This window comes from Stegastes partitus, unplaced genomic scaffold, assembly GCF_000690725.1.
Source record: "Stegastes partitus isolate 25-593 unplaced genomic scaffold, Stegastes_partitus-1.0.2 Scaffold578, whole genome shotgun sequence".
Lineage (NCBI taxonomy): Eukaryota > Metazoa > Chordata > Actinopteri > Pomacentridae > Stegastes > Stegastes partitus.
The window spans coordinates 161,112-187,227 of record NW_007578309.1 but is presented as its reverse complement, the minus strand read 5'-3'; the positions used below and the strand labels follow the sequence as shown (position 1 = coordinate 187,227).

Here is a 26,116-nt window from a genome sequence, read left to right as displayed (position 1 = left end):
GTGCAATATCAGTTTCAGTATCGCATGTAACATTTCATTTTCAAGTGCAATATTTCTTTACCATGTGTACTATTACTTCACCACCTCGGCTGCATTTTTAGTATTATTTATTAGTTTTTTTTTTTTTTTTTTTTCTTGATTTGGTTTTCTTGTTTTTTTATTTTCAGTGATTCATTGTTATATTTTATTGCTTTTCTATTAGGTCCTGCATTGCACAAGAACTTCTTTCGGGACTAACTAATATTTTATCTTATCTTATCTTATCTTATCTTATCTTATCTTATTTTAGCTTAGCTTAGCTTAGCTTAGCTTAGCTTGTTTGATGATCGTGTCAGTGGTTGCATTTTTTTGTAAAGACAGTCAGAACTTTAGCAAAAAAATTAAAACAGGTCAAGCTGTTCCATTTGTTTTCTTTCTCCTAGTAAACATTATTTAATCAGCAAACAAAAACAATCGCAAGTTAGGTTTATGGGCTTTCTGTGTGTTAATATTAATCAGATATCTGACAACCAAAGAGGCTTTTGACACCTTCATGCTTGACTGGAAAGCACTGAATTCGCAAAATCCCCAAACGGTCAAGAAAAATGTAGTTAAAATCAAATCTCTTTGGCCAAGAACTTGTCACACAAGAAAAGCAGAACACCAACGTGCAGCCCTCCCCACAAATAAGAGCTGATGTCAGACCCAGAGGGGAGCTGACGTCCTGCCACAGGTGCCAGCTGTGTGATTTACTGCTGCGTTTATGTGCGACTGTGTTTCTGTGCGGAGGCGGCAGTTTGTGCTGATGTAGTAAATATGTTCACCCTTCACCCTCGCCGATTTTTAATCCGTGTGTCAGCAAGGAACAACATTCTCACCCTGATGTCACCACGAAAGACACACAATGAGCTTAACGGCACGGGCTTGTGTTTTACGTGCGTTCTTGCTCGTGTATCGAGTGTGTGTGTGTGTGTGTGTGTGTGTGTGTGCATACGTCATGTGTCAGCAACATCACCATTACTATAATGGCACAGCAGCAAGTGCAGCCAGTACTGTAAGCCACTTATCCACAGAGGGACCGAAAGAGGCTTAGCAGAGCCGAGGCCAACTCAGACTGTTTACTCCCAAAAATTAAAAACACTGATTCTTTATTTAGTTCAAGGGGATGCTGCTCGCCCTCCTTCAGTTGTGTCTCCGTCTGAGTGCAAAGCAGAAAGCGTAATGAGAACAGTGATTAAGTAAGAGAGCAGATCAGTCGTGCCCGGCCTTGCAGCTGGAAACAACCTGAAGAGAAAACGTTCAGTGACAGACCTCAGACTTTCTGTGTCATGTAGATTGTGGAAGACAGCGATGTGCAATAAATAACATGATTGATAGTTATATTTATAGGAAGCCTGGCTAACCCTCCCGGCTGGTTCTCTGATGCCCTAAAAGAGGATTATGAAAGGGTTTCTCTGAAAAATAAAAAAGGTAGAGGCAAAGGTCATATTATGAGCTCTTCCTCCTTTATGTAATGCTACACTTTGATGAAAAGGTTCACCTCAGAGGAAAGGCCGAGACGGTTTTATCGAAACAATGTGAGCAGTTAGAAGCGGCAGTTTTCCCTCCTTGATGCAGGTGTTTTGAATGTCAGGGGTGAATTAAAAACAAATCTCTATAGTTTAATATTAAAAACCTGCACATTCCCCTTCAGAGGTGTGTTGTGTTTATGGGTGTGTATGTTCAGATGTACTAACTCTTCTATCTTTCCTGCATCTGATCCTGAAATCATGCGATACACGCAAGTCATCCACTCGGGTGACTGAGCAACGACTGACTCAGCTGCTGATGAATGAGCCGTCAGCACGCCACCCACTCCTCAGCAGCTCTGTTATTGTGACATCTAACACAATGAACCAGTAAATGTCATTAGATCTGAGGGAAATGAAGCTTATTCTACTGTTTCTCTCACTGCAAACTGCTCAGGGAGGGGTGGGGGGACAAAAAGAGCACCAGCCAAATGTTGTACCTGAACTCAGCTTGGAGTGAAGTCAGTTCCATTCGGTGCTCATTCAGCCTTCAGTTCACCTCATGTACATGTTTTATTCATCTGTTAGAATGTCTGAACTTTGTCTGCCATCTAGTGTGGAAGCCAAGAAATCATCTGGACCAGTTGGAGCGCCTCTTCCCAAAACTCCACACTGAAAAATATCATTGTTGGACCAGTTCAAATGAATTGCTTCACTGAGTAACACGCAAAAAAATTAATTTCATCCAAATTAAATTATTAAGTAGAATTAATGCCTCTGTTATAAGTTAAATGTACTTAAATCGTTTGATTCATCTTAAATGATCAGTGCTGCAATTTAATTTTAAGGATAGTTAACTTGCAGTTTATGGAAGCAAATCAGGCTCATCCGATTTTGAATTTTAAAAGCTGTTGAATTTCTGACTTTGAATTTTGTTGCCATCGAAATTGTGCATGCGAATTATTTTGTCTGAATTTTGCTCATCTAAATTTCAAAAAGTCAAAATTTCAAGTGTAAAAGTTCACCAGCTTTTAAAATTCAAAATCGGATGAGCCTGATTTGCTTCCATAGAAATTTCCAGTTTTTCCAACTTTAATATTGTGTTTCCACAAATGTAAAATTAAGTAAGATTTTGTCATTAGACCTAAAAAAAAAAAAAAGAAAAAAAAAAAAGTAGTAAACCTGATCTTCACACTTTTTTTTCTGAAATAAGAATACCAGTTTAAAGGGATAAAATGTAATTTAAAGCTGATATAGTCAACAAAAGTGAACTGCCTTCACCAAAACAGAAAGTTAAATGAGATTGAACCAAAAGAAAGACTTACTTCTAATACAGCTCTAATACACTTTTTACATCAAGCTCTCCCTTCCGGACAGAATAACCAACTTTCCAGACTGATATTTGCTTTATAATGTCTTATAATATTGTTTCATTGCTTTTAAAAAAAAATATTTTATTGTTTTTGTTTAAAAAAAAAAAAAGTTTTATTGCAGATTTTAAGGTTTCATTGTTGCTCTTTTTTAAAGCACTGCAAACCTCTGCTTTTGACATAGAAATAAAGTTTATTATTTATTATTGTCCCATATTCCATTGATGTTTAGCTAAAATTGTCTTAATATTTGCCCACTTTGCTGGCATTAGGAGAAATTAGGGCTTCAGAAAATCTAAATAAAACACCTTATTTATCTATTCAAAGTGGTGCAATAAATCTGTCACATTCCAAGACTTTGGACTTAGTCTGAAGTTGGTTTGGAGTGCAGCCACAAGAGGGCGACATGTAGAATTTCCAACATCATTCTGCAGAGTAACATTTCCTGGTCCATGAGTGCAGATAATTTCAAAGCAAAAGCCAGCTGGGGCCAGTTTTGACTAGTCAGCATGGATACGTTCCAATATCCATACTCCAGTACTATATCTTGTGCCAGAAAAAGTCCAAATACATAATGTGCCAAATGCTATTTGCCAAAAGTACCAGGATGTCTCATTCTGCAGCATGCAAGCCAGCATGCATTTCTGGTCATTCTGACCACAGCTGCTGAGGTTACACAGACAGCTCATCGTCAGTATTCTTTCCCAGTTATATACATATTGCATGCAACCGCACATACTTAGTAAGAACAGAAAAAAATAAGCATGCATTTTGGAATGAAGGGTAAAATTAACATTTATTGAAATATGATCATAACAGCATCACTTTTTTGTGTTCATATTAATAAATGGGAACCTAATTATTTCTTCATCTGTGTGACATGCATTAGCTACTGCATATCACTAACTACTTAAAGATCCCATATTGTGGCCCTTTTCAGCAAAGCAATTAAAGTGTCATGTGTTCCCACAATGTGACTTTCAGTGTTACAGTTCAAAATACTGCAAAGATGGGTCCTTTAACCATAAATGTATAACTGGTTATAGGGCTGCTGTGAACTGTGTGTCAGTTACCTATTGTAGTGCATTCCAGATTATGTTTTTTTTTTTTGCTTTTTGCTTTAAGTATGTACTAGATCTGCCCTCACAAAGTACACTCAGTGTGTCATGCAGTATGCTAACATCTGGGGCATACTACTTCAACATAATAGGTTTGACATGTGCTGTCATCTGTCGCTTCCGGCAGCTAAGCTTGTTTACTTACTTGTGTGGGACACTATGATGTATGTAACGTAACTGCAGAAGGTTATGAGTCGGAATTGCCAGAGAAGCATGCTGGCTTGCAAATTGCAAAATCAGACAGAATATAATAGTATTATCTGTTTTGTTTGTTTGTTTTGGAATACTACATTTGACATATATGTATTGGGACATAGTAAATATTTTTCTGGCACACTGTACAATATGATAGTATAAATGCTGGAATGCAGTTTGACCTGTGCAACAATTGGTTTGTTAGGTGTTATATAGCACTTAGTTTGAATTTGCTTGTAAATCTCAGAGGTTATCTATTTGTGTTTGGGCTTGTGTTGGTAGTAGTAAAAATCTTCATACCTTAACAGGTTTTTTGTATACCTCAGAGTTTATGACAACCATACCACACAGTGAAATACATTGAATCTTTAAGTATTCTTTGTTGTTTTTATGCGCTATTGGTTCAAGCTTAACACGCGTTTATTTTGAAAAGGTGTTCCGGATGAGGTTTCGTCATCACGCCGTCTTCGCTCTGATTGGCTGAGAGCACGCTGCTGCTGATGTGGTGTTCTGAGTTAGCTTCAGCCTGAACAGCCGATTCAAATACTTTCTTTGGTGAAACAGTAACGCTGCTTTGTTAGAAATAATGCCTTACTATCAGACCTGGGAGGAGTTCGCCCGCGCAGCAGAGAAACTCTATCTGACAGATCCAATGAAGGTGAAAACGGTTTATTTAATGAGTACAGAGCAGGTTAGCATGCTAGCCGGACAGCCTGTTAGCCGGCTAGCTCGTTAGCGACGTGACTGTGCTGACTTGTTAGTCTGAATTTTATGTCATATTTAAACTCTCAAATTCACTGGCTGCTGTTCTGTTTGCAGGTCAGAGTGGTTCTAAAATACAGACACTGCGACGGAAACCTTTGCATTAAAGTGACCGACAATGCCGTGGTAAGTAAAACGAGAAAATCCGGTTTTTATTCAACTGTTTATATCAGGTAATGAAATGTTAATGTCAACATCAGACCTTTAAGCTTGAATTTGCCTGTATAAACACTGATAACATGATCAAATAATGACATGTAGCAGAGAAACATAAGTCTTAGCAGCTGTGAAGCTGGATCCTCTTTACTTGCAGATACTCAACAATAAACATTTACTTGCAGTTGATTAATTGATTGATTGATTGTGTCAGCACTACTGGTTTCAATGTACCCTGGTATAAATGTAAGTTACAGACCTGGTAGCTGCTCTGTGAGGCTGGTAGGGTAATTCTGAAGGAATCATTAGGTTTAATAAGTGCTGGACAAGTTTAAACATGATTACCCGTTAACCAACATCACTAAACCTCCTGTCAGACACACACTTCCCTTTGATCGTGTCAGCTTCATGTCTGCTCAGTTTAGCTTAAAAGTTGTGACGGCAGTTTTACCTGATCAAACCTGGTGACGTTTCTGTATCACTTCTAAGCTGCATGCATGCAGTCCCAGCAGTAGTTTGAGTTCTGTAAAGGGATTTAAGGAGGAGTTTTTCCACATTTCCGCACCAAGAAGTGTAATCACAAAACGATTATTTGTCCCATAATCTTCAGCCTGACTGTAGATGTAGAAATATTTCTCTGCAAAAGCCAAAGGACCACAAGTCAGTCGACAGGCTTGTTTCTCTGAGCAACTGAAAGGACTGTACTAAATTTCACAACAATCCATCTTATTGTTCATCTATCTGTGAATCTCTTTATCACTCCGTTAGTGTCTAGGCACTAAAAATGGGGGATTTATTCTGTGTCAGTTGATTATGTCTCTTCAAATGATCCCACTCTGACTCAAGGCTCTGTGGAAAATAGACCATCTATTGCAGGACTCGTGGTTCCACTTCTGCCTGAGGATAAATGATGTGGGATCCTTTTACTGGAGTGCTGGCACAGAATGCTCTCAATGATGTCATGATTAGCATCTATTTTTGTCAACATTTACGTCTTTAAGCGAGAACAGATCCAGCCAGAAGAAGGCGATTCTATTATACAACTATTAGATTTATGTGACTTCTGAATTTGTGCCGTAAAAGTTGTTATTCCATCTTGTTATTGTAATGTAATGGTAGCTGTCACTTCCTTTATTCTGTGTTTTTTTTCCCTCCTATCCTCACAGTGTTTACAGTACAAGACAGACCAGGCCCAGGACGTGAAGAAAATTGAGAAGCTCCATGGAAAACTGATGAGACTCATGGTGTCCAAGGAGACGCACAGTGGTGCGATGGAGACGGACTAAAATGCTCTAGAAGCACCTGGACTGGTTTCAGTGGACACAGTGGTTGTTGAGAACCATCAGAGTGCGACGTGGAGACTGAGAGATGAGTGTTTATAAAGAGAGAGCGTGGTGAGATCGATCTGGCTGCCTACACTGGCTTAATACTATCAGAGAGGTGATATCTATATATACTGTATATATTTTGTCCTCCCAGGATTTTGTTTTTTATGATACCTTCTTGGTCATTTATAAGCCCATTGTCCTGTTTTTACTTTTTAGGCATTTTAATCACATCCCTGATAGTATTAATACAACACAAGATCAGTGTAGACTGCTGAGAAACTTAAGGAAACATAAAGGTGGGAGAAGTGACAGGGCTTGGGAGAAGGTGGGGTGAGACAAAGTGTGCTGCTGTGAAAGCAGCTTTGGCACCTTGATTTCTTTAGAGGAGCTTGCATTTATTTTCAGTTTTGAAGGGGACGAAAAAGACGGGCGATGAAGACATTTTCTTTCTGTCTATGTAGCTACGTTGAATTCAGTTTCAGCAGTTGGTTTCATTTTGGTTTCCCTCATGGATTCGTGCCACATGAATGAGGCAGGACCTTCTCATTTCAAAACAATGGTGTGGAGGAGCCCACGACTTCTAATGTAGAAATCCACCACACTTCCAAATGCCTTTTCATCCACTGAAAGTAATTGCATTACATGTTCAATAAATGTTTATTTACCCTGATACAGAAAACATCTCTCATGTATTCATCTCCTAGTGGACTGTAGTTCGTTAAACAGCCACTAATATCTTCATGATTATACTCAACAGAATATATGTGGTACAAATGTTTTTAAAACAATGTTGAGGAGTTTTCTTTGGAAAGAAAGTTAAAATATTTTTAAACATTTTTTCTGGTTACAGATTAGTTTCTCAAAATGTTGAAGTCAGATTTCTTTGTCTTTGCTGGGCTAGTAATTTTTCAAGGCCTTAATTTACTTTCTTTGGTGAAAAAATTACACTTGTTGGGAAGATACAAGTTCTGAATCCGAGTTAACAAAACTCTAAATAGAATGTACGATTATATTATGTGTTTGTAGGGTCTTAACCTTCATTTTCAAAGCAGTCAGTTAATTGGTTAATAGGGGTAATCTTAACCAATGTTTAATTTCGGTTCACTGGTATGATATTGTAGGATTTTAACCTTAATATTTAGTCATTTGTGGTACAATATTGCAGGATCTAAATCTTAATATTTAAGTTAGGCTCATTTGTACTATTACAGTGTAGGAATGTATCTGTAATATTTACATTACTCAGGTAAACGTTCATCATCTTAACCCTAATATTGAGCTTGTTTACTTGTTTATTCTGGGTGCACCTCAGTTTTTGATGCATAAAAGTCAAATTTCTTCTGGTAATGTCCACACCCTTTGAATGTATTAAAGCAGGGGTGTCCAATCCTGGTCCTCAAGGGCCACAATCCTGCATGTTTTAGATGTTTTCTCTCTTCCAACAAATGATCAGGATCACTATCAGGCTTCTGCAGAGCTTGATGATGAGCTGATCATTTGAATCAGGTGTGTTGGAAGACAGAAAACATCTAAAACATGCAGGATTGTGGCCCTTGAGGACCAGGATTGGACACCCCAGTATTAAAGGCAAGTGTCCAGTGTTACCTCGCTGACACGTCCAGTCATATAGCTATGGTGTAATACAACACTACATATTCAATATTGTTGTGAATCCTAAACTGTCTGCCTTTGCAAGTATTTACCTGACTTGTTTTTTCAAATGCGACTTGACAAAGTGCTTTGACAGACAAAGCTAAGACAGAGGGAGGAAAGAAAAAATACCTTCAGCAGAACCAGGCTTAGGAAGGGCGGCCATCTGCCTTGACCGGTCAGGGTGAGGGTGAAGGGGAGAGACAGCAGACAGAGGACAGACAGGTACCAGAGCTCCTCCTCAGGCTGAAACACACAAACATTACAAAGGTCAATGAGACAAATAGACACACAAATGGTGCAGTCCGGTGTTTAAGGTCACCTTTTCAATTGGAGCATGAACTCAAAGACACCTGTGCTGTGTGATATGTATCTTTTGGAGCTGTAGTTTGGGGGATTTTACCTTTTTCTTCCTTTCTGTTTGGAGCTACTCATCATCTCATCTCATGGCTGTTGGTCTTGTGGTGCTGTGTCTCCTTTTTGGGTCCTGGAGTCATCCAACATCAGTGCTGAAAGAAAACAAGGTGGCAGAAACTAGTCTAGACGGACACTTTTATTTTTTAAGGGGCCTCTTTGGCAGCTGACGTAATCCTAAAAACATCAATCCGCAGAAAAACAGTTTGAAGCATAAAGGTCTATGAAACTCGCCTTTTTGCAGGATTCTTTGTCTCAGTGAACCCATCATGACAAATGTGAGAAGGTGGTGCTCCTCCCTGTTGAACTAAACTCACCTACATTTCACTATGATGAGCTACATGTGGACAACTCATTTTACTGACCATGTTTACCAGCAGTTATTCTTATAGTCTCCTCCCTGCTCACATAAGACTAACACAACATTGATTACATACATTTTCTACCCAGTTTAACCCCCCGAGCTCTGGTCGACTCCACTGTGGGAGCATAGACACGCATATTACTCCTCCATGACAAGCTGTCTGCATCCTTTTTAACAGCTGACAGAGCTGAGCTTCACTGTGAGGGAGGTTTTTACACTTTCCCCCTCAGGTCCACCCAAACCTGACAAGGACACGTCACACAAGTCACGTCACATTTGATTAGATAGATCCATTCCATCATCCATCCATCCATCCATCCATTATCTATACTCCGCTCACATCCTCACCAGGGTCATGGAGGGCTGGAGACTATCCCAGCCGACTCAGGGCGAAGACAGGGGACACCCTGGACAGGTAACCAGTCTATCACAGGGCTACACTTAGAGACAGACAACCAAGCACACTCACAGTAACACCTACGGACAATTTAGAATCACCAATTAACCTCAACATGTTTTTGGACCTTGTGGGAGGAAGCTGGAGAACCTGGAGAGAACCCACGCTGCATGAGGAGAACATGCAAACTCCACGCAGAAAGATCCCAGGTGTCCTCACCAGGACACAAACCGGCCACCTTCTTGCTGCGAGGCAACGGTGCTGACTACTGTGCCTATTATAGGCATCCCTCCATACCATCAGATTCAAATTCAAATTTCATCCAACTGGATTAAGTCAGGTTACAATTCACTAAAATTAATTTGGATCAGGTAAAACTGTGAAATCAAGCTAATTCAAATAAAATCGAGTAAAAATGGATCAAATTCAAGTAAAGTCAGGTCAAGTTGATTTTACAGACAAACACAAATAAATCAGTAAGGCTATGCTATGAATTTGAAGGTTGAATCATAGAACCTGCTGCCCTCTGTGGGATGAAACCTTCAACTATTTTGTACATCTGAAAAAGCATCATGAGTTGAGGCATATCCAGGTGTTCAGTTCATCTTTTTATTTTCTGTGTCTAAAGCACTTTAATACAAGTTTATCATTGTGATTTACCTTTTGAAAGTGCTTTCTAAAAACAGGTACATGTCATATGCCAGTTCAGTCTAACAGCTCAGATTTACAGTGATGCTACAGACATCAACAGACTGGTTCTTGATGTTACATAGAGGCTGATCTGAAAATGTTCAGATAGAAGAAACAAGTCTGTGAACTCGCAGGTGGCATTTCCTGGTCAATACTTAATTGGAACATTTAACAAACAACAAATTCAAAAGAATTTTTAAAATAATTAATTTCCAATTAGGATACACTATAAAACACATATAAAAATATAAAACAGCTTTACCTTTTACTCAAAACAAGTTTGGATTTGAGAAATTAACCTAATACCTGGAGTTGGTAAGTCGGTGATACAGACTCATTGGAACAGGTCCTGACAGCTGAGAAGATTTTTAAAGTCATGAGTGACAGTCGTTCTCCACATTGGCATTTTTTATTTGTCTTTGTATTTTCCTCATAGCAGAGCCAGTTGGCTACAGAGGCTGTAAAGAGGGTGAAGGACCAGAGGAAGCATTTGGAATCTATCAACACCTATAATAGACGAGGCTAGATCCCAAAAGTAAAAACAAAAACTTGAAATAATCACCAAGGGGAAGACTGCACTACCTCCTATATACAGAAAAAAATGTAAAGGTTGACTTTTCAAATATATTAAATCAAGTAATATTAAGGTCACAGTAAGCATAGGCTATTATCATGCATTAAAGGCCACTACAGCCATGATTTATGATTTTACATTTTCCGCTTATACTTTTAAAACATTCATTTTTAAAATGAAGCTGTGCATAACAAAACATCAGTTTGTCTCAAATGACTAAAAATAAGTCGTAAACACGATCTCACAGCTTTATTCATTCTCTGAATTTGGATAAACTGTCTTTGTCTCTGCTATTTTCAGGTGCAGTTTAGTTTCCTACTTAATGCACCAATATTCCTGGACTATCAAAAAACTACATTTCCCATCATCCTCTTGTGGTGCTCTTTGACGCATTCAAATCCCAGGACAAATTCTCGCTCTGGCATTTTTCTCTTTCGTGCAGGTGGAATAATGTCATAAAAAACAACTCTGATGATAAATTTGCTGCTGTAGCCTGCCCAGCTGGATGTCAATAGTATAAAATAACATAAACTTTAAGGAGAAGAAGGAAAAGTAGGTGGGAGTGAAGGATCTCAGGTTCGGTATCGGAGCGCAGGAGCAGCGTCCTCGACTGAACTGGACCTCATACCTGGCAGTGGATCGACTTCAGGTAAAACTGACAAAACCTGGTGTCCTGAGTGAGTTCTGGTAAAGTTTCCTTCACCGTTGAATAGTTTTGACTTCAACATTATGTTCTGAAACAGGGTCGCTGAACCACAATAAAGTTGTAAAATGCAGCGATATGCAGCAATTAGCTTCAATTAGTTGATGCAGTTAAACACATTAAATAAAAGTGCGTAGAGAAAAAACGAACTGCGTCGTTAGTTAGTGGTAACAAACCTGTTAACTTTGGGTTAACTTGTTGCTCTGTAGCTGTCATTAACTAGCGAAATATGAACCAATCTTAACTATTTTAAGAAGCGTTAAGTGGTTGTTTTTGCTAGCAGCTGGTTCTGCTGCCGTGAAGTTCGGTTTGTTCTAGAAAACGGGTTGTTTTGCTTGTAACGGAGCCAGACTCAGCGAACGGGTCATTGAACTCATCACCCTGCAGAACATGCATCCAGACTTTTCTACGAAGCTGTTTTTTTTTTTGTTTTTTTTCCTTATCCGGATCAAACAAGAGCAGGTCCAGGTCTGAAACCACTGAATATCCATTGGTTTAATCTGGACCAGATCATGACAAAACAGTCTTTCATTAATTAAGTCTTTAGTTTCTGATTTGTGGAACCGTTTACATCTGGTGAAATGTGGTGTACATACATGTGTACAAAATCTGCATTTTTGCATTTCAACTAATACATTTAACTAAACGATATATTGGCAACCACATCGGTATTGACTGATGTGAGTGTTTTTAGTCCTAGACCTGGTCTAATGTGGTCTACATGTAAACAAATAATTTAATTCGGGGCTTTTTTTGATAATTATTTACTTTTTTTGGGCCATTTTGTTTTGGTTTTACCTTTTTTTTTTAAGTTACTTTGGGTTTTGGGTTTCCTTCCTTGGGAAAAAAGCAGTGAAATCTCCCTTTTATTTTTGCATTTTCACAAGTTGAGTAAAGATTTCAAAAATCAGAAACAGTGCTTTAAAGAAAAAGTAGCCCATGTGGGATAATCTAGTCCAGATTTGACCTGTTTATATAGTAGCTGTAACTCTAGATTTAGTCTGGTTTACATGCGGAAAAAAGGCAGTGAAATCTCTCTTTTTGCAGTTGCACAAATGAAGTAAAGGTTTCATGATTCAGAAAATGTGCTGTAAAGAATCTGGAGCCTCTCTGGTGCAATCAAGTCCAGATTTCAGGCATCTACTTTTAGATCCAGATCTGGTCTGGAAAAAGTAGTGAAATCTTCCTTTTCTGCATTTCATTTTCACAAATAGAATAAAGGTTTTACGTGTTAGAGAGTGTGCTTTAAAGAATCTGGAGCCTCTCAAAGATAATTTAGTCCAGATTTGAACAACGTGCATGTAGTGGTTTTAGATCTGGACCTGGTCTGATTTGATCCATTTGCAAAAATCACATCAGTGAATATGCACATCACTCTTCTGCTGCAACAACAACAGCAACAATAAAAAAAAATTTATAGCAGTGTTGAAAGACAGTTGTAAAGCCTAATAAAAAGCACCACTTGCAATAAAAGCGGTGTTCATTTCAGCCATGTCTGTATAATATAACAACTTACATCTAAATCTACAGTTTTCTGGCATGTTCACAAATAAAGAGGTTTTAGAAGTTTTGAAAGACATCATTAAGGGTTTACCTAAAATGTCTAACATGGTTTTACATTATTACAATGTTAAAAAAAAATCAAAGAATCCATCAATCAGCTGTGTAACTTAAGTTTCCCCCAACTTTTAAAGCAGAAGCCAACTTTAGCATCGTGACTTTTTTACCAATAAGTGACACTTGAGTTCCGTTTACTGCCAGTAAAATATCTGGACTGCTGGTTACTGAGAAACACAGTTTGACAGTGATGCAGTTTGTGTCTGCAGCCCTCCTGAATGAGAAAAGCTTTGTCATGCTGCTCTATCTGGAGCTGTGACCGAAGGCCTGGTCAGCTTATCCTGTCAGCTGGTCACAAACACAACAGTTCTGTTTGAGTGCACCCACATTTTTGTTTAAACCCATGACTAACGAAGTGTTTGTGACTCAGACGCAGATTACACCCCTGACAGATTAGGCCACAGTCATATGCACTCCACGGTGGAGGTGGAAGTGTTTAGACCCTTTACTCAAGTAAAAGGAGCAGTTTCAAAATACTGGATTACAAGTAAAAGTGCTTTTGGTAAAATGCAATTAAAAGTACAAAAAGGGAAATGTCTTCTGTGACTGATTGCGTATGACTTTATTACATTATCAATGCTGATACCAGGATGAGTTTGCAGGATTTTAGTGCTGAGCTGGTCAAAGTTGACCGAGAACTGATTTATTTATAGTGAGGTAATTTAGATTTCTGAAATAAAGGTCTTTAGATAAGTAGTCTGCACTTCCAAAAACACCTTTAAAGCTTTGCAAGGTTCAACTAGGCGCTTTACACTGTACAGTTACACTTCCAGGGATTTATGTCTCTTGGTGAGTCTAATTATTTAATCAGATATAAATATGTAATTTAATCAATTTATCTAGTGTTTAGTTAGTTTTCTAGATATCACAAAATTAGGACTTTTAGCATATGTAGTTATACTTTCAGTCAAAATTGAATTCTTTGTTATTTTGTCTATATCTGGTTTAATATGCCACTTAGCCAAAGGGGAAAGAATACGTGTTCGCTCAATCTTTTAAGGGGCAAACACTGCGTAATGTAATAACACATATTTGATAGATTAATGCAGTAAAAATGGCTGCCTCAGTTTAGCTGAAAACAGAAAAAACAAGATTGAATGTTATATTGTTTAAATTGTGTCTTTGCTATGTCTCCATGTTTCACCCTTTCCTCCATCTAGGCCCATCTTCCCCCGTTTGTTGGCTTCTGTATCGGTGCAAAAGCTCTCCATCATGTTCACAGAGGTGCTGGTTGCTCTGGTAATTGGAGGACTGATTTACTTCCTGGTTCAGAGGAGCAGGACCCAGGTTCTTAAGACCAAGGATGGCTGGTGGGGGTGCGGAGCACAACCTGCTGCCGACGAGGACGTCACCATCCGTCCCTTTAAAGTTACCACCAGTGATGAAGAGCTGGAGGTGAGTTTCACATAGCTCTCGCATCGTCAGACCAATCTGCAAAATTTGCATCCAGGACTGCATGCATAGCAAGTGTATATTGTGCATATGCCAGGAAAACAAATGGTGTGTTAAACAAATGCAAGGGAAAGACTGTACAAGAAGATCCTGTCATCCACATCTTTATAATTCATCATTGAAAGAGTTGCAATTGAAGTAATCACTGCTGGACTTGGGAGTTGATTCCATCAATGGTGCCCAAACATAGTGGGAGATTTTAAAGTCTATAGAAATCCTGTGCTGTGTCCATCCACGGTGTTGGGCACACCTCAGGAATAATCATATTGACAAAATCTGTAACCAGCTGCTATGTCCTGTAAAATGTGTAAAGTCACAGCCAGCCTTTCAGAAACACCCACAACATCCTGTGTGTTTTTTGTGTTCAACGTGAGTGGCAGCTTTGCCTATTGTAGTATGACTAGAATCACACTGACTGTCTGCTTTGGAAATGTGGAAACCATAAATTGGCCTTTAGTTTGTCACACAGAATAGACTCTCCATAGCACGCATCAACACACATCTTCTCTTCTTGTCTGTCAGGACCTGTACAGGAGGATCGACCAGACGCGTCCTGTTCCATCACTGGAGGATAGCCAGTTTAATTATGGCTTCAACTCCCAGTACCTGCAGAAGGTGGTGTCTTACTGGAGAAATGACTTTGACTGGAGGAGACAAGTTGACAAACTCAACCAGTACCCTCACTTCAAAACCAAAATCGAAGGTGAGACTGCACAGCTGACACATTCATAAAGACCAAGTTGTGTTCTTGCTAACTTTGTGAACTTCCATCTAGGTATTGATGTCCATTACATCCATGTGAAGCCCAAGAAGGTGCCAGAGGGGACCAGTCCCATCCCTCTGATTATGGTTCATGGCTGGCCCGGTTCCTTCTATGAGTTCTATGGGTTGATCCCTCTGCTGACAGAACCGTCAAACCCGAATGACCTGGTGTTTGAGTTGGTGTGTCCCTCCATACCAGGGTATGGTTTCTCTGACGCACCACATAAGAAAGGTGAGTTTGGTAGTTTCTTCATCTCCTGCACGCTGTCATTTCTAACTCTGTGCACATGTGAACAGGTTTCAATTCGGTTTGTGCGGCCCGGATCTTCCACAAACTGATGAAGCGTCTGGGCTTCCAGCAGTTCTACGCTCATGGAGGAGACTGGGGCTATCTGGTCACCACCAACATGGCTCAGCTGGAACCCAAGTACGACACAAGAACCTTCTCAATACCTGCAAATAACTATTGCAGTCAAATGTAGAAATATTACTTCTTATCCCGTGTGAAGCCTTTTTTTGGAGTGCACAACCACCAGTCATAAGAACAATAGACGTGTGGCGTCATGTACATGCTTTTTCCAGTTGTTTTCTCACATTAGCCCATATTTCTTTTCTTTGATTTGATCCTTACTCCAGAATCGTCAAAGGCTTGCATGTGAATTTTGCCCCACCCGCCAAGCCGGGGCTGGTCATGATGTCATCCATCATGCTCGGCCGTCGCTTCCCTCAGCTGTTTGGCTTCACTGACATGGACATTGAGCGTCTCTATCCCTGCATGCAGAAGCTAGTGGTGCACTCCATCAGAGAGACAGGCTACATGCACATCCAGGCCACCAAGCCTGACACTGCAGGTACGAACCAGGATAAGACGGTTCTGAGCAGCATCACACAGCTCGAGTCTGACTGAGGATCCTTGTTGCATCTTTCTCAACTTCAGTTGCTTTCATTTCTTTCTAATTATCTGCAATAAAGCCTAAAATTCCCCAACAGCTATTGTTTTGTATTATTCTGTTTTTAATTTAAAGCTACTTTTAGTTATATACCTTTAATTATACTTTCAATTAATTTATTCTGTCCCTTTACTCCTCTTTCTCCAGGACGAGGCCTTAATGACTCTCCAGTGGGTCTGGCCACCTACATTCTGGAAAAGTTCTCCACATGGACGAACAGTGACTTCAGGAACCTGGAGGACGGTGGACTCACCAGGTGAATACAACAAAATGTTAGAAAGATATGTAATGATATGAGAATTATAGTATGAAAATATGATGTTAATTTATTATAAATAGGTATATAATTAATTGTATTATATCAGAAATGGGGCTGCAGGGTGGCGCAGTTGGTAGCACTGTTGCCTCGCCGCAAGAAGGTTGCCGGTTCGCGTCCTGGAATCTTTCTGTGTGTAGTTTGCATGTTCTCCCCGTGCAGCGTGGGTTCTCTCCGGGTTCTCCGGCTTCCTCCCACAAGGTCCAAAAACATGTTGAGGTTAATTGGTGATTCTAAATTGTCCATAGGTGTGGATGTGAGTGTGCTTGGTTGTCTGTCTCTAAGTGTAGCCCTGTGATAGACTGGTGACCTGTCCAGGGTGTCCCCTGCCTTCGCCCTAAGTCGGTTGGGATAGACTCCAGCCCCCCCCGCGACCCTAGTGAGGATTAAGCGGTGTATAGATAATGGATGGGATGGATGGATATCAGAAATGTCCTGGTGCGTAATGTGTTGCAGGAAGTTCTCTCTGGACGACCTGCTGACTAACGTGATGATCTACTGGACGTCTGGCTGCATCATCTCCTCCATGAGGTTCTACAAGGAAAACTTTAGCAATGGTCTCAATGAGCCACATGCAACGTGAGTAACATCTTGTGCGGATTTACTGATATTTGTTCATTTTTATGATTACCGTATCTCCAAAAAGCACATCAATGACATCTTTTCCGTTGAAAGTCTTTGTGTTTTCGCAACTTCATGTCTTTTCTTTCTGAAACAGGCTGTTAATATTAATGTAAAGTCTTTCTCTTACAGCATAACTTTACATCCTGAATTAGAAGTGATAGGTTAGATTTTGCAGCTGTTAGCTTCACCTCGTAGACTAGACAGATGTTGTCCTCTCTCTAAATGTGAAGCTTAACTGTTGTCCTCTCATTCCCAGGATGCCAGTCTACGTCCCCACTGGCTACGCCTGCTTCCCCAACGAGCTGATGCACACACCCAAACTGTGGGTCCAACAGAAATACCATAATCTTGTCACCTTCACTCCCATGGCCCGTGGCGGCCATTTTGCTGCCATGGAGGAGCCCCAGCTGATGGCCGAGGACATCCAGAAGTTCATAAAACTGGTGGAGAAGAAGAAGAAGTAGAATCTGGACTGATGAGCAGGTGAAGGAAGTAAAAGTAAAGCAGATCGAAGATAGAGAAACTGTGCTGAGCAGTAAGTAGACACGTGTAGAATGTAGATCATGAAGTAAGTTTCTCTATGAAGTGAAATTTCTGATGTAGTGCAGATCTATAAATGAAACTCCTAATCATATTTTTTAGTGATTGAGCCAGTCTTGTGAAGTGCTACTGCCAGGAAATGTATTTGTTTGAAACTCGTGCAGTCAAGAAGTAAAACAGAAAGCACAATTCACGAGATCAGGAGACTAGAATTCATTAGAGGTTCTGTGTTTGAGAGTTGTTTGTGTGCTACAACATGAATGGACTGATGATTGTACGGTAATGAAACACAAAAACAGGAAATAGCTTTATGTGAAAATAGAGAGAGTTATTATGAAAGCATAAAAGCCCAGCCAGTTGTAGGTTTGCTGTTTAAACCTTTAGTGGACACATTTTATTTTTAAACTCGTAATGCGTACACATTTTTTTTACATCGATGATCCACTATAAGTTTTCAGGATACAGTTCTAATTCAAGTACTAAAAAAAAAGTATAGTAATACATTAACAAGAAGCGCTTTATGCAAGAATTGTAAAAACCTGTGGCTTGAATCACAGCGCGTTAGTCAGGTTTAAAGCTGACGAGGTTTTGGATTCATAGATGCCTTATTGAACACGGACCACTTTGCTGGAGTTTCTGACTTTTTTTTTTAGAGCTTCCTTCAGTCTTGTGGTTTTAAAAACTGTTTACTAAGCAGCTGCAGATGGGAGGTCAGAGGGCTCCTGGTGTTATTGTGTTGACAGCATAGACAAGGTGCCAGGCATTCCTCTGACTGATAGCATGAAACCTCTGTACATACTAACACGATTGCCTTAAAGCCTCAGCTTATGTTTATTTTTTTTTACTTGTTTTTTTTTTATTGGAAACATATGTTCAGTTATTTCAAAGCTTTAAATGCATGTTTCTGTAGTGCATTCCACAGTTTGTCACACACTTAGTGTAATAAGTTGTGAATGTACAGCTAATAGTCAACATTGCCACAGTAGCCTTTGATCGATTGTCTGTAACATGCATCAGCATTGATTTGTTAATTTCAAGCACTACAGTTTACTCTAGAAGCACTGAGTTCGAATGCAAACCTTCCTACTACTTTTTTCTATGATGTCTTCTAAAGATTTCTGATAGTCACAACGTTGAATTCAGCTTTAGCGACATAGCAGCCTCACATAAAAATAACTGAATAATCATCACTATGTTGAATAAGCTAAATGCAATCTGCAATGCTGTTTGACAAGTTTTCTTTGGAGAATGATTTCTAAATGATGACATGTTTAGTTTGAGACAATTTTACTGTAAGGTTCAGTTAAATTCAGAATTTTACTCATTTCATAGTAATTCTGTCATTTCTCAGATCATGTCACACTGTTCTATTTTGGACCAAATAAAACTGACACAAGTCTGACTCAGTATTTTTATTTCTGAGGAACACAGAGATCTCGACCCTCGGCCCGGTTGTTCGCAAATTTTCATTTCGACCAGAATGATCCCCATACCATTTCAGTTTCTTTTAAACTGCCAGAGCCCACATTTGTCTGAGAACAAATTGATCATTCACAAAAACATTGTGAGGCCCTGGATGTTCTTCTGTGATGGTAGTTAAGGAACCTGAGCTCATCGTGAAAAGCTCGACTTCAGTTAACCTGCACAGGTGATGAATGCTTTAAGGGAACCCACATAGCCACCACAGTTCCAACATTCAGGCCTGATTCTACCATCTTGATGGTTAAAACACAGACCACATGTCCACATAGGATGGTTGAGCTTTACTGTATGTCATGCCCCAATCTGTCCTGGTTTATTATCTCTCTTTTCAGACTGTTAACTATCGATAAGAGATAACATACATTTTACAAAATGATGGATACTTGTCATCAGTGCAGCCACAGAGAATCACAAAAAACACAAGTTCTCGTTAAAATATTATTTGTTTCATTTCTTTTACAAAATGGTAGTTAATGGTGATGATGCTGTTATCACTGAAGCCTTTGTCCAAAGCTGTCTTTGCCTTTTTATTATAGTATGTTTACTTAATAATGTCAGTTTACATTCAAATAGCCGTTTTAACCTGGATAACAGTGAATTATCATGATAGGTCTATCTTTAATATTCGGAGATGAAGAGTGGAGCACCTTGGTGGGGATTTGGAACCTGAATGCTGTAACTTGGGATCATGTTATGGGTAAAGACTGAAGTTGTAGAGCACAAATGGCGAAGAGGCACTTGTTTCCATCGTAACAGTCACAGTGTCCCAAAACTTTATAGCTGGAACAGCTGCAACTGAAAATTCATGACTTTCCTAAATTTAGATTTGACAGAAGTGTTTAATTCTCTCTTGTTCTGGAATAGCCCATGAGATTGCAGGAAAAAATCTGATTTATGACTTTTTGAAACTCTTTCTCATGTCAGTCAGATTCAATCCAAACATGTTTAGAGGCCCCAAGTGTTCTCAACCAAACCAAAATGCATTTCTGCCTCTCTTTGCTAACGTTCAATGTCGCTCTGCCCTGAGCCTCCATCCCACTCCAGCTGTTAGCAGAGCTTTGAGTTTCCCAAGGCCCCCAGTGCCCTGGCTCGGGACACCCTCCCAGTGCTGCACTCCCCCAGGCCTGACTGCCTGCCTGCCTGCTCTTCTTGGCAACCAAACAGCCAGGGGAGGATCAGGATGACCGGGCGGCTGAGATAAGGACCACATGAAGTTCCCCACATTACCTCACCCGATAAGGAAACAAGCGGAGAGAGACGGAGAAGCAGAGCGAGAGAGAGAAAGAGTCGGACTGGGAGGAATTCTGCGGATGGACAGTGATGTGCAGAGAGGCAGCCGCTGGTTGTGGAGTTTTCCCCAGTTGTTGGAGGGTCTGCAGAGGCCTCGTGAACTCTGGAGAGGAGCTCGGAGGTGCCTGAACAGAACAGCTCACAACAGAAAGAAATTATCTCAAAAAATGGCTTCATGACACCAGAAGACTGCTTCATCCGTTTTTCACCCAAAAAAAAAAAAACCTAGATCAGACTTCAAAGTCGAACCTTGACCAGATGGAAAGATGACCTAAGACTGCATGTGTTTTGTTGTGCATTCACTAAAATATCTCACAGAAGATAATAGCTTCCACAACAGTCTCCAGCGCCTAAAAGCAAACCTCCATCCAGCCAATGAAAACAGACGGAACCAAAGTGATTTAAATTCTCAAGACTTACACAGAGAGCCTGCGAGGCCCACTCCGGCGGCATCCATGGAGGCGAATCCTCTGGAAGGTCTCATGTCAGTTGCAGGGAACCACCAGCTCATGTCCGGCTCTGCTGCAGAGCCGCGGAACAAGCAGCCTCCCGCAGCCAACAGCCCAGCATCCCTGCTCGAGCTCAGGCAGAGCGTACGGAGCGGCCGGGAGCCCAGGAAGTGGGTGAGTCTGAAGTAATGATCCAGTTTCCCAACTTGCATTCAAGCATGACCCTGGTTTCAAAGACAAATGATGCAACGCAACAATTAATAATTCTGAACAACCAGTAGGAAATTGCACAACCGTCAATGCAATCTGAGCAAGATATGATGATCATAGAAACCATCTGCTTGAATTAGTTCAGTTCAAAGTAATGGCAGCAATGTTTACAAAGTTTCAATGTTGGGCATGTTTCAAGAAAACTTTCCCACTGTAATGTTTTTCTGCAGCAGGGATGTGTGTAGAAGGTCTTTTATCTCTCATAGTCATGATTTCATATTTCTTAAATTTATGGTAACGATGTGGAAAGTTGAAGATGAGCGAGAGCACCAACGCGTACCGAACGAGAGGAATCTCTGTGGGCAACGAAACAAGTTCATGTAGCTTAAACAAATAAATAATAGTAGTAAGCAACAGTGTGGATAATGCATGACTGAACTGACGACACACAATGAAAAGAGACAGTAATATCTAGAAAATCATAGAAGAAGTAGTGAAAAGAACGAAGGAGCAGCTTCACTATTTTACCTTTTCCTTCTCTGGTAATCTCACAAAGCATAAATTAACTCCAGGCACTGAAGCATTCAATAACTCAGAGCATAAATATCAAACAAATAAAAAGTAAGTACACTTTGTTACTCATTGTTGCCAAGATTTCTAAAAGTTTCTTAGCTCCGTATGTAGGTCGTGATCCTTCTGTATTCTCATGGATTCTAATGTCTCTGCAGCCTTTAAGCTTTCTTGAAAGGTTCTATATATGTTTATGTCTGTGCAGAGATGTCAGGCTCTGATCGTGTTCTTTGCAGCAGGTGCAGTCCGTGTACGGGTCCAGGCCAAACTCTGGTTCTGGTTGCGGGTCTGTGGTCCAGAGCAGGGCGCTGAGGAGCCAGCACTCCCCAGAAAACGCAGCTCGAGAGAGGAGTCGCGTACGAAACCTGCGGCAGGCGTTCCACAGTCTGCAGGTACTGGACGTGCACAGATAAATACACACAACCTGCTGCACTACTTCTGCTCTAACTAAGGCTGAGTCCTCTGCTGTTAGTTCATCACTCGTCGTAGCACAGAGGTGACGGTTCACCCGTGTGATTGCAGGCAGCTCTACCCTCAGTTCCACCAGACACGAAGCTCTCCAAGCTGGATGTTCTGGTTCTGGCCACTAACTACATCGCCTACCTGACAGAGACTCTGGACCAGGGAGGGACTCTAGCCGAGCACAGTCTTCCCTCCAGGCCGGGCGGATACCTGCATCCTGTCAAGGTAAAGAATCGGCAGCCTTTGCATTAAACTACTGATTAAACACACAGACAATCACTCAGCAAGCCAAGAGCTGACTTTAGGACTCTGGTTACCTCTTCATCACCAGTTCTGTACACAGAGGAAGTGAAAGCTTATAAAGTTATGATACAACTGAAAAAAAAAATGCCTCTATTTGTAGGTATCTTTAGGTCTTTTTAGGTCATTATGAGCAAAACCCCCACAAATGTTACTTTTGTATAACTTACAAATTTTAGCTGGTTTCTTTAGTCATTTATCTGTTTCTTGTTATTTAGCTTACATTTTTGTACTTCTGGTATTTTATATTTTTAAGCACTGTTTCTTGGCATCCACATAGACACTTCACATTTTTGTACTTTGTATTCTTATTTGAGTTCTATTTAATTACTTTTAATCTTTCTTTATTTGTGCATTCTTCTCTAGCTTTTGTTTGTTGTACTCTGGCAAAACAATTTTCGTTGGGATGAATAAAGTTCATCTTATCTTCACTACATAAAACCACCTTTGTTACACTTAGATAACGTGATAATTTAGTTTGTTGTAACTACATAAAACCACCTTTGTTACGCTTAGATAACGTGATAATTTAGTTTGTTGTAACTACATAGAACCATCCATAAAACATCTACATTATAAACACATTTTTACTAGTTCCAACGACACAAACCAGCAATGTTACATTTAAACAACTTGGTAATTTTAGCAAACTATAACTAAATAAAATAAATAAAACCACCCAAATATACATTAAAAAAAAAATAATTATGCGTTGTTGTAAGTTCATTAAACCACAAATGTAAAATTTATGTAACTCTATAACTGTATCTAGTTGTAACTATATGAAACCAGCAATAAGACATTTATATAAAAAACTAATTTTATCTAGTTAGAAGCAGAATACACCACAAATAATACATTTACACACACACACACACACATATATATATAGCCACCACTGTCACATTTAGATAACTTAATCATTTTGGCTGCGTGAGTGCACTATTGGGACAATCAAAAGTTTTGAAACTTCAGGTTCCTGTCCTGCAGACACAGGACTGACAGACCATAATATATGTCTCTGTTTACTTGTATAGTACTCTTTTGTGTTGATAGACCTCTTTTATACTTAACAGCATTATATAAAAAAATCTAATCAATGACATCCAGACATCTTAATTACATTACGCTATAATGGGAATCTGATTATAAGGAAATATTCATAATACACTGTTATACTTATCTAAAAGAGTGATGGTGATGTTGAAACGGCTGACAAAGATGTTTTTATTGTTCCATTTTTCTTGATGTGACAATATTTGTAATTCACAGTCACTCATGTGTTTTTGTGTCAGGAGTCTGTTGCCGCATTCATTCGGATGTGTTTTGTCACACCTGTGAATTTAGATAATAACCATCTGGTTGATGTAATGTACCGTCTCCTTCTTCAGAAGTGGCCGATGCGCTCGCTGCTGTACTGCGGCAGCGTGGGAGAGCTGCTGTCGGCCAATCAGACGCCTCCACCTGGTCGGGACGGGACACGCCCTCTGACCTCTGCCTTAGAGGCAGATAAAGAGTGATAGCAGGACTTTCACCCAGTTTCTTATCTACAGCATTAAGCAGCCATGTGGCCACTATTGACGGCAGCAAGCGCATCAATGCAAAGTGTGAGTTTCAGTGAGATGCTGATCAGTTATTTTCTAAGCACCTGCTGAATTGCTGCAGATGTTTTATCAAAGCAGAAAAGTGCTTTAAGTCTCTTAAAAGTTGAAGGAAGACAAAAAAAAAAGTATCACTGTGAATGGAGATTTGAAAAACATAAATGGTTTTTAATTGTATTAAATCTTCATATGTTGATCCGAGTTTAAATCAACCTGCAGCTGCAACAGTTTTGTCCATTTTTAATTCTGGCTCTTTGTCCAGAAACTGGTTGTATGTCTTGATTAAACTCAATCATTTTTATAGGATTTGTGCAAAAATCTGGAAGAAAAAAACCCCAAACATTTGCATTTAAGTTTAACACTCAAAGCACAGATTTACCCTTCATGAAAATGTTCCATCATTATCTAAGCATTGGACAGCAGACTGTCAGGAATGGATTTAATTAATGGAAATATCTGCTTCACTCGACTAATTACACCACAAATCACTACATGGAAGGACAGTGTGTTACCTATTATCTTGATTTAGAAGCTGTACAGTGTTTTATTGTTTTTTTTAGATGTTAATTTCACGATATGGAAGAGTTCAGTCACCTGTGTGCCTTTTTTTAAAAGAAAAATAAAATGTACGTTTGTGAGGATTTGCTTCTTTTTTTTATTTGGATGTTTTTGTGTGTCTGTGTGTGTGTAGGAGCAATGAGGGAGGGATTGTTGTGGGAACACAGCAGCTGTCTGACCGCTTCGTATCTGACCACTTAGTTCTCATTACAGCTCTGCAATCTTTTACTTCCACTAAAACACCAACAACAATAACAGCCCATGTGTGTCGCTTATTTCTGAGAGAAGACTGGAGCAAACTGGAGACCGTGTTGGGATGGGATCACCAATTTGTTGACGATTCATCCAATCAGACAATCAATCAATTGTTTTAATGATATGCTCTCATTTGAACAAATTCTCATTAGTTGGACGGTGTTACTTTAATAATAAGAAAAAAAGCTACGTCCACAGTCATCCAGGATTAACTCATTAGGTTGTCTTGTCAGAAAAACAGACCACCTGTGAACAACTTGCTGCCCAACCTGCTGCTACATCTAACTTAGTAAAGGTTAACACTCTAAAAAGCAAATCAAAGGAGCTGTTCACACCACTTGAGATAAGACAAGATGAGCCTCTATTAGTCACAGAGTTTGGAACTTTGCAGATTCAATGCACGATTGCAAAATAAAAACTATTTAAGCTGCTGGATGATTTGAAATGACATAATAAAGTTTCATCAACTTATTATTCTCTAGAATTTGAACACAAATTTCTCTGGTAGTTGATTTAAAACTAAATTTACTTTGAGGTAACTTAATGGTAGCTTTTTTTGTCTTCATGTAGACGTCAGGATATCAGATCTCGTCCTCTCTATTTACATGTCCGGAAGAAATATATTTGATTGTTGAGGAAAAGCTGATTCCTCCTGTTTGTTTGTTGGTTAAACTTAATTTCATTCTAAGTTGACTTAACTCAAAAACATTGATACAAACTGTTTGCAGTTATTTTTGTTGAACTTTTTTTTTTTTTAGAGTGTAAGTCCTCAGAAATAAAAGTAACTAGTTTTACAGATTTAACTGGTGTTTACACTCTAATTTAAAGTAATTAGAACTCACTCACTGATAGACATATACACTGACAAACAACTGACCTGTTCTGTGTTATTTTATGGCATTTAATGCAGCTTTCATTAGTTCCTTTTGAAAACCTCCTGATACCAGTGATCTCACACTTTGAGATAAAAAAAAGTTTCTGTATCTGAATTCATAATTCACTAAGTATCATATTTTGTTTCTGTATGATTATGCTGTAATTTAAAAAGTAAAATTCCAGTCCACTAAGTCATGTTGATATGTTTGCAGCAGATGAGAGACCAGACGAACTGAAATCATCTCCCCCCTCTTCCTTGAACGAAATGGGCTCAGCTCCACAAGCAACAGCCCTGCGTTCAAGGCTAGCTCCATAAATCTGTCCGGGGTGGAGGGCTGCCCTCCATTTCCCGAGTGTTTCGATGACTAATTTGGAGCTGCAGCAGTCTGACTACTAAAGCAGAGGTTACAGAAGGACAAGCAGGACGATCTGGTGAAGAAACAGCTGGCTGTGGAAGTAAAACGCTAGAAAAACTCTACAAAATGTTGAACTGGTTCGTACGAGTAATGCTGTAGACAAAATGTGTGTTTGTGTAATCGTGTATTCATCTTGTTGCAGGAAGCTTTTGCACCACAGCTGTAATGACAGTGTGAA

The 26,116-nt window shown here is 39.6% G+C and overlaps 3 protein-coding genes across 3 annotated transcripts; all 3 read left to right on the top strand.

Moving 5' to 3' along the window:
• Positions 1-4,650: 4,650 nt before the first annotated feature.
• On the top strand, positions 4,651-7,095 carry srp9 (signal recognition particle 9). The gene is made up of 3 exons (XM_008288867.1): positions 4,651-4,828; positions 4,990-5,058; positions 6,255-7,095. The coding sequence occupies exons 1-3, from the start codon at positions 4,757-4,759 to the stop codon at positions 6,372-6,374; spliced, it is 261 nt and encodes an 86-aa protein (XP_008287089.1). The 5' UTR covers positions 4,651-4,756; the 3' UTR covers positions 6,375-7,095.
• A 3,850-nt stretch (positions 7,096-10,945) lies between these two features.
• Positions 10,946-18,871, top strand: ephx1 (epoxide hydrolase 1, microsomal (xenobiotic)). The gene is made up of 9 exons (XM_008288865.1): positions 10,946-11,154; positions 13,986-14,220; positions 14,800-14,980; positions 15,053-15,271; positions 15,337-15,466; positions 15,676-15,890; positions 16,137-16,245; positions 16,762-16,884; positions 17,186-18,871. Exons 2-9 carry the CDS (start codon positions 14,038-14,040, stop codon positions 17,391-17,393), a joined length of 1,368 nt encoding a protein of 455 aa, XP_008287087.1. The 5' UTR covers positions 10,946-11,154; positions 13,986-14,037; the 3' UTR covers positions 17,394-18,871.
• A 1,825-nt stretch (positions 18,872-20,696) lies between these two features.
• Positions 20,697-24,299, top strand: tcf23 (transcription factor 23). The gene is made up of 4 exons (XM_008288864.1): positions 20,697-20,864; positions 21,707-21,862; positions 21,993-22,157; positions 23,624-24,299. Exons 1-4 carry the CDS (start codon positions 20,697-20,699, stop codon positions 23,750-23,752), a joined length of 618 nt encoding a protein of 205 aa, XP_008287086.1. The 3' UTR covers positions 23,753-24,299.
• Positions 24,300-26,116: the final 1,817 nt, after the last annotated feature.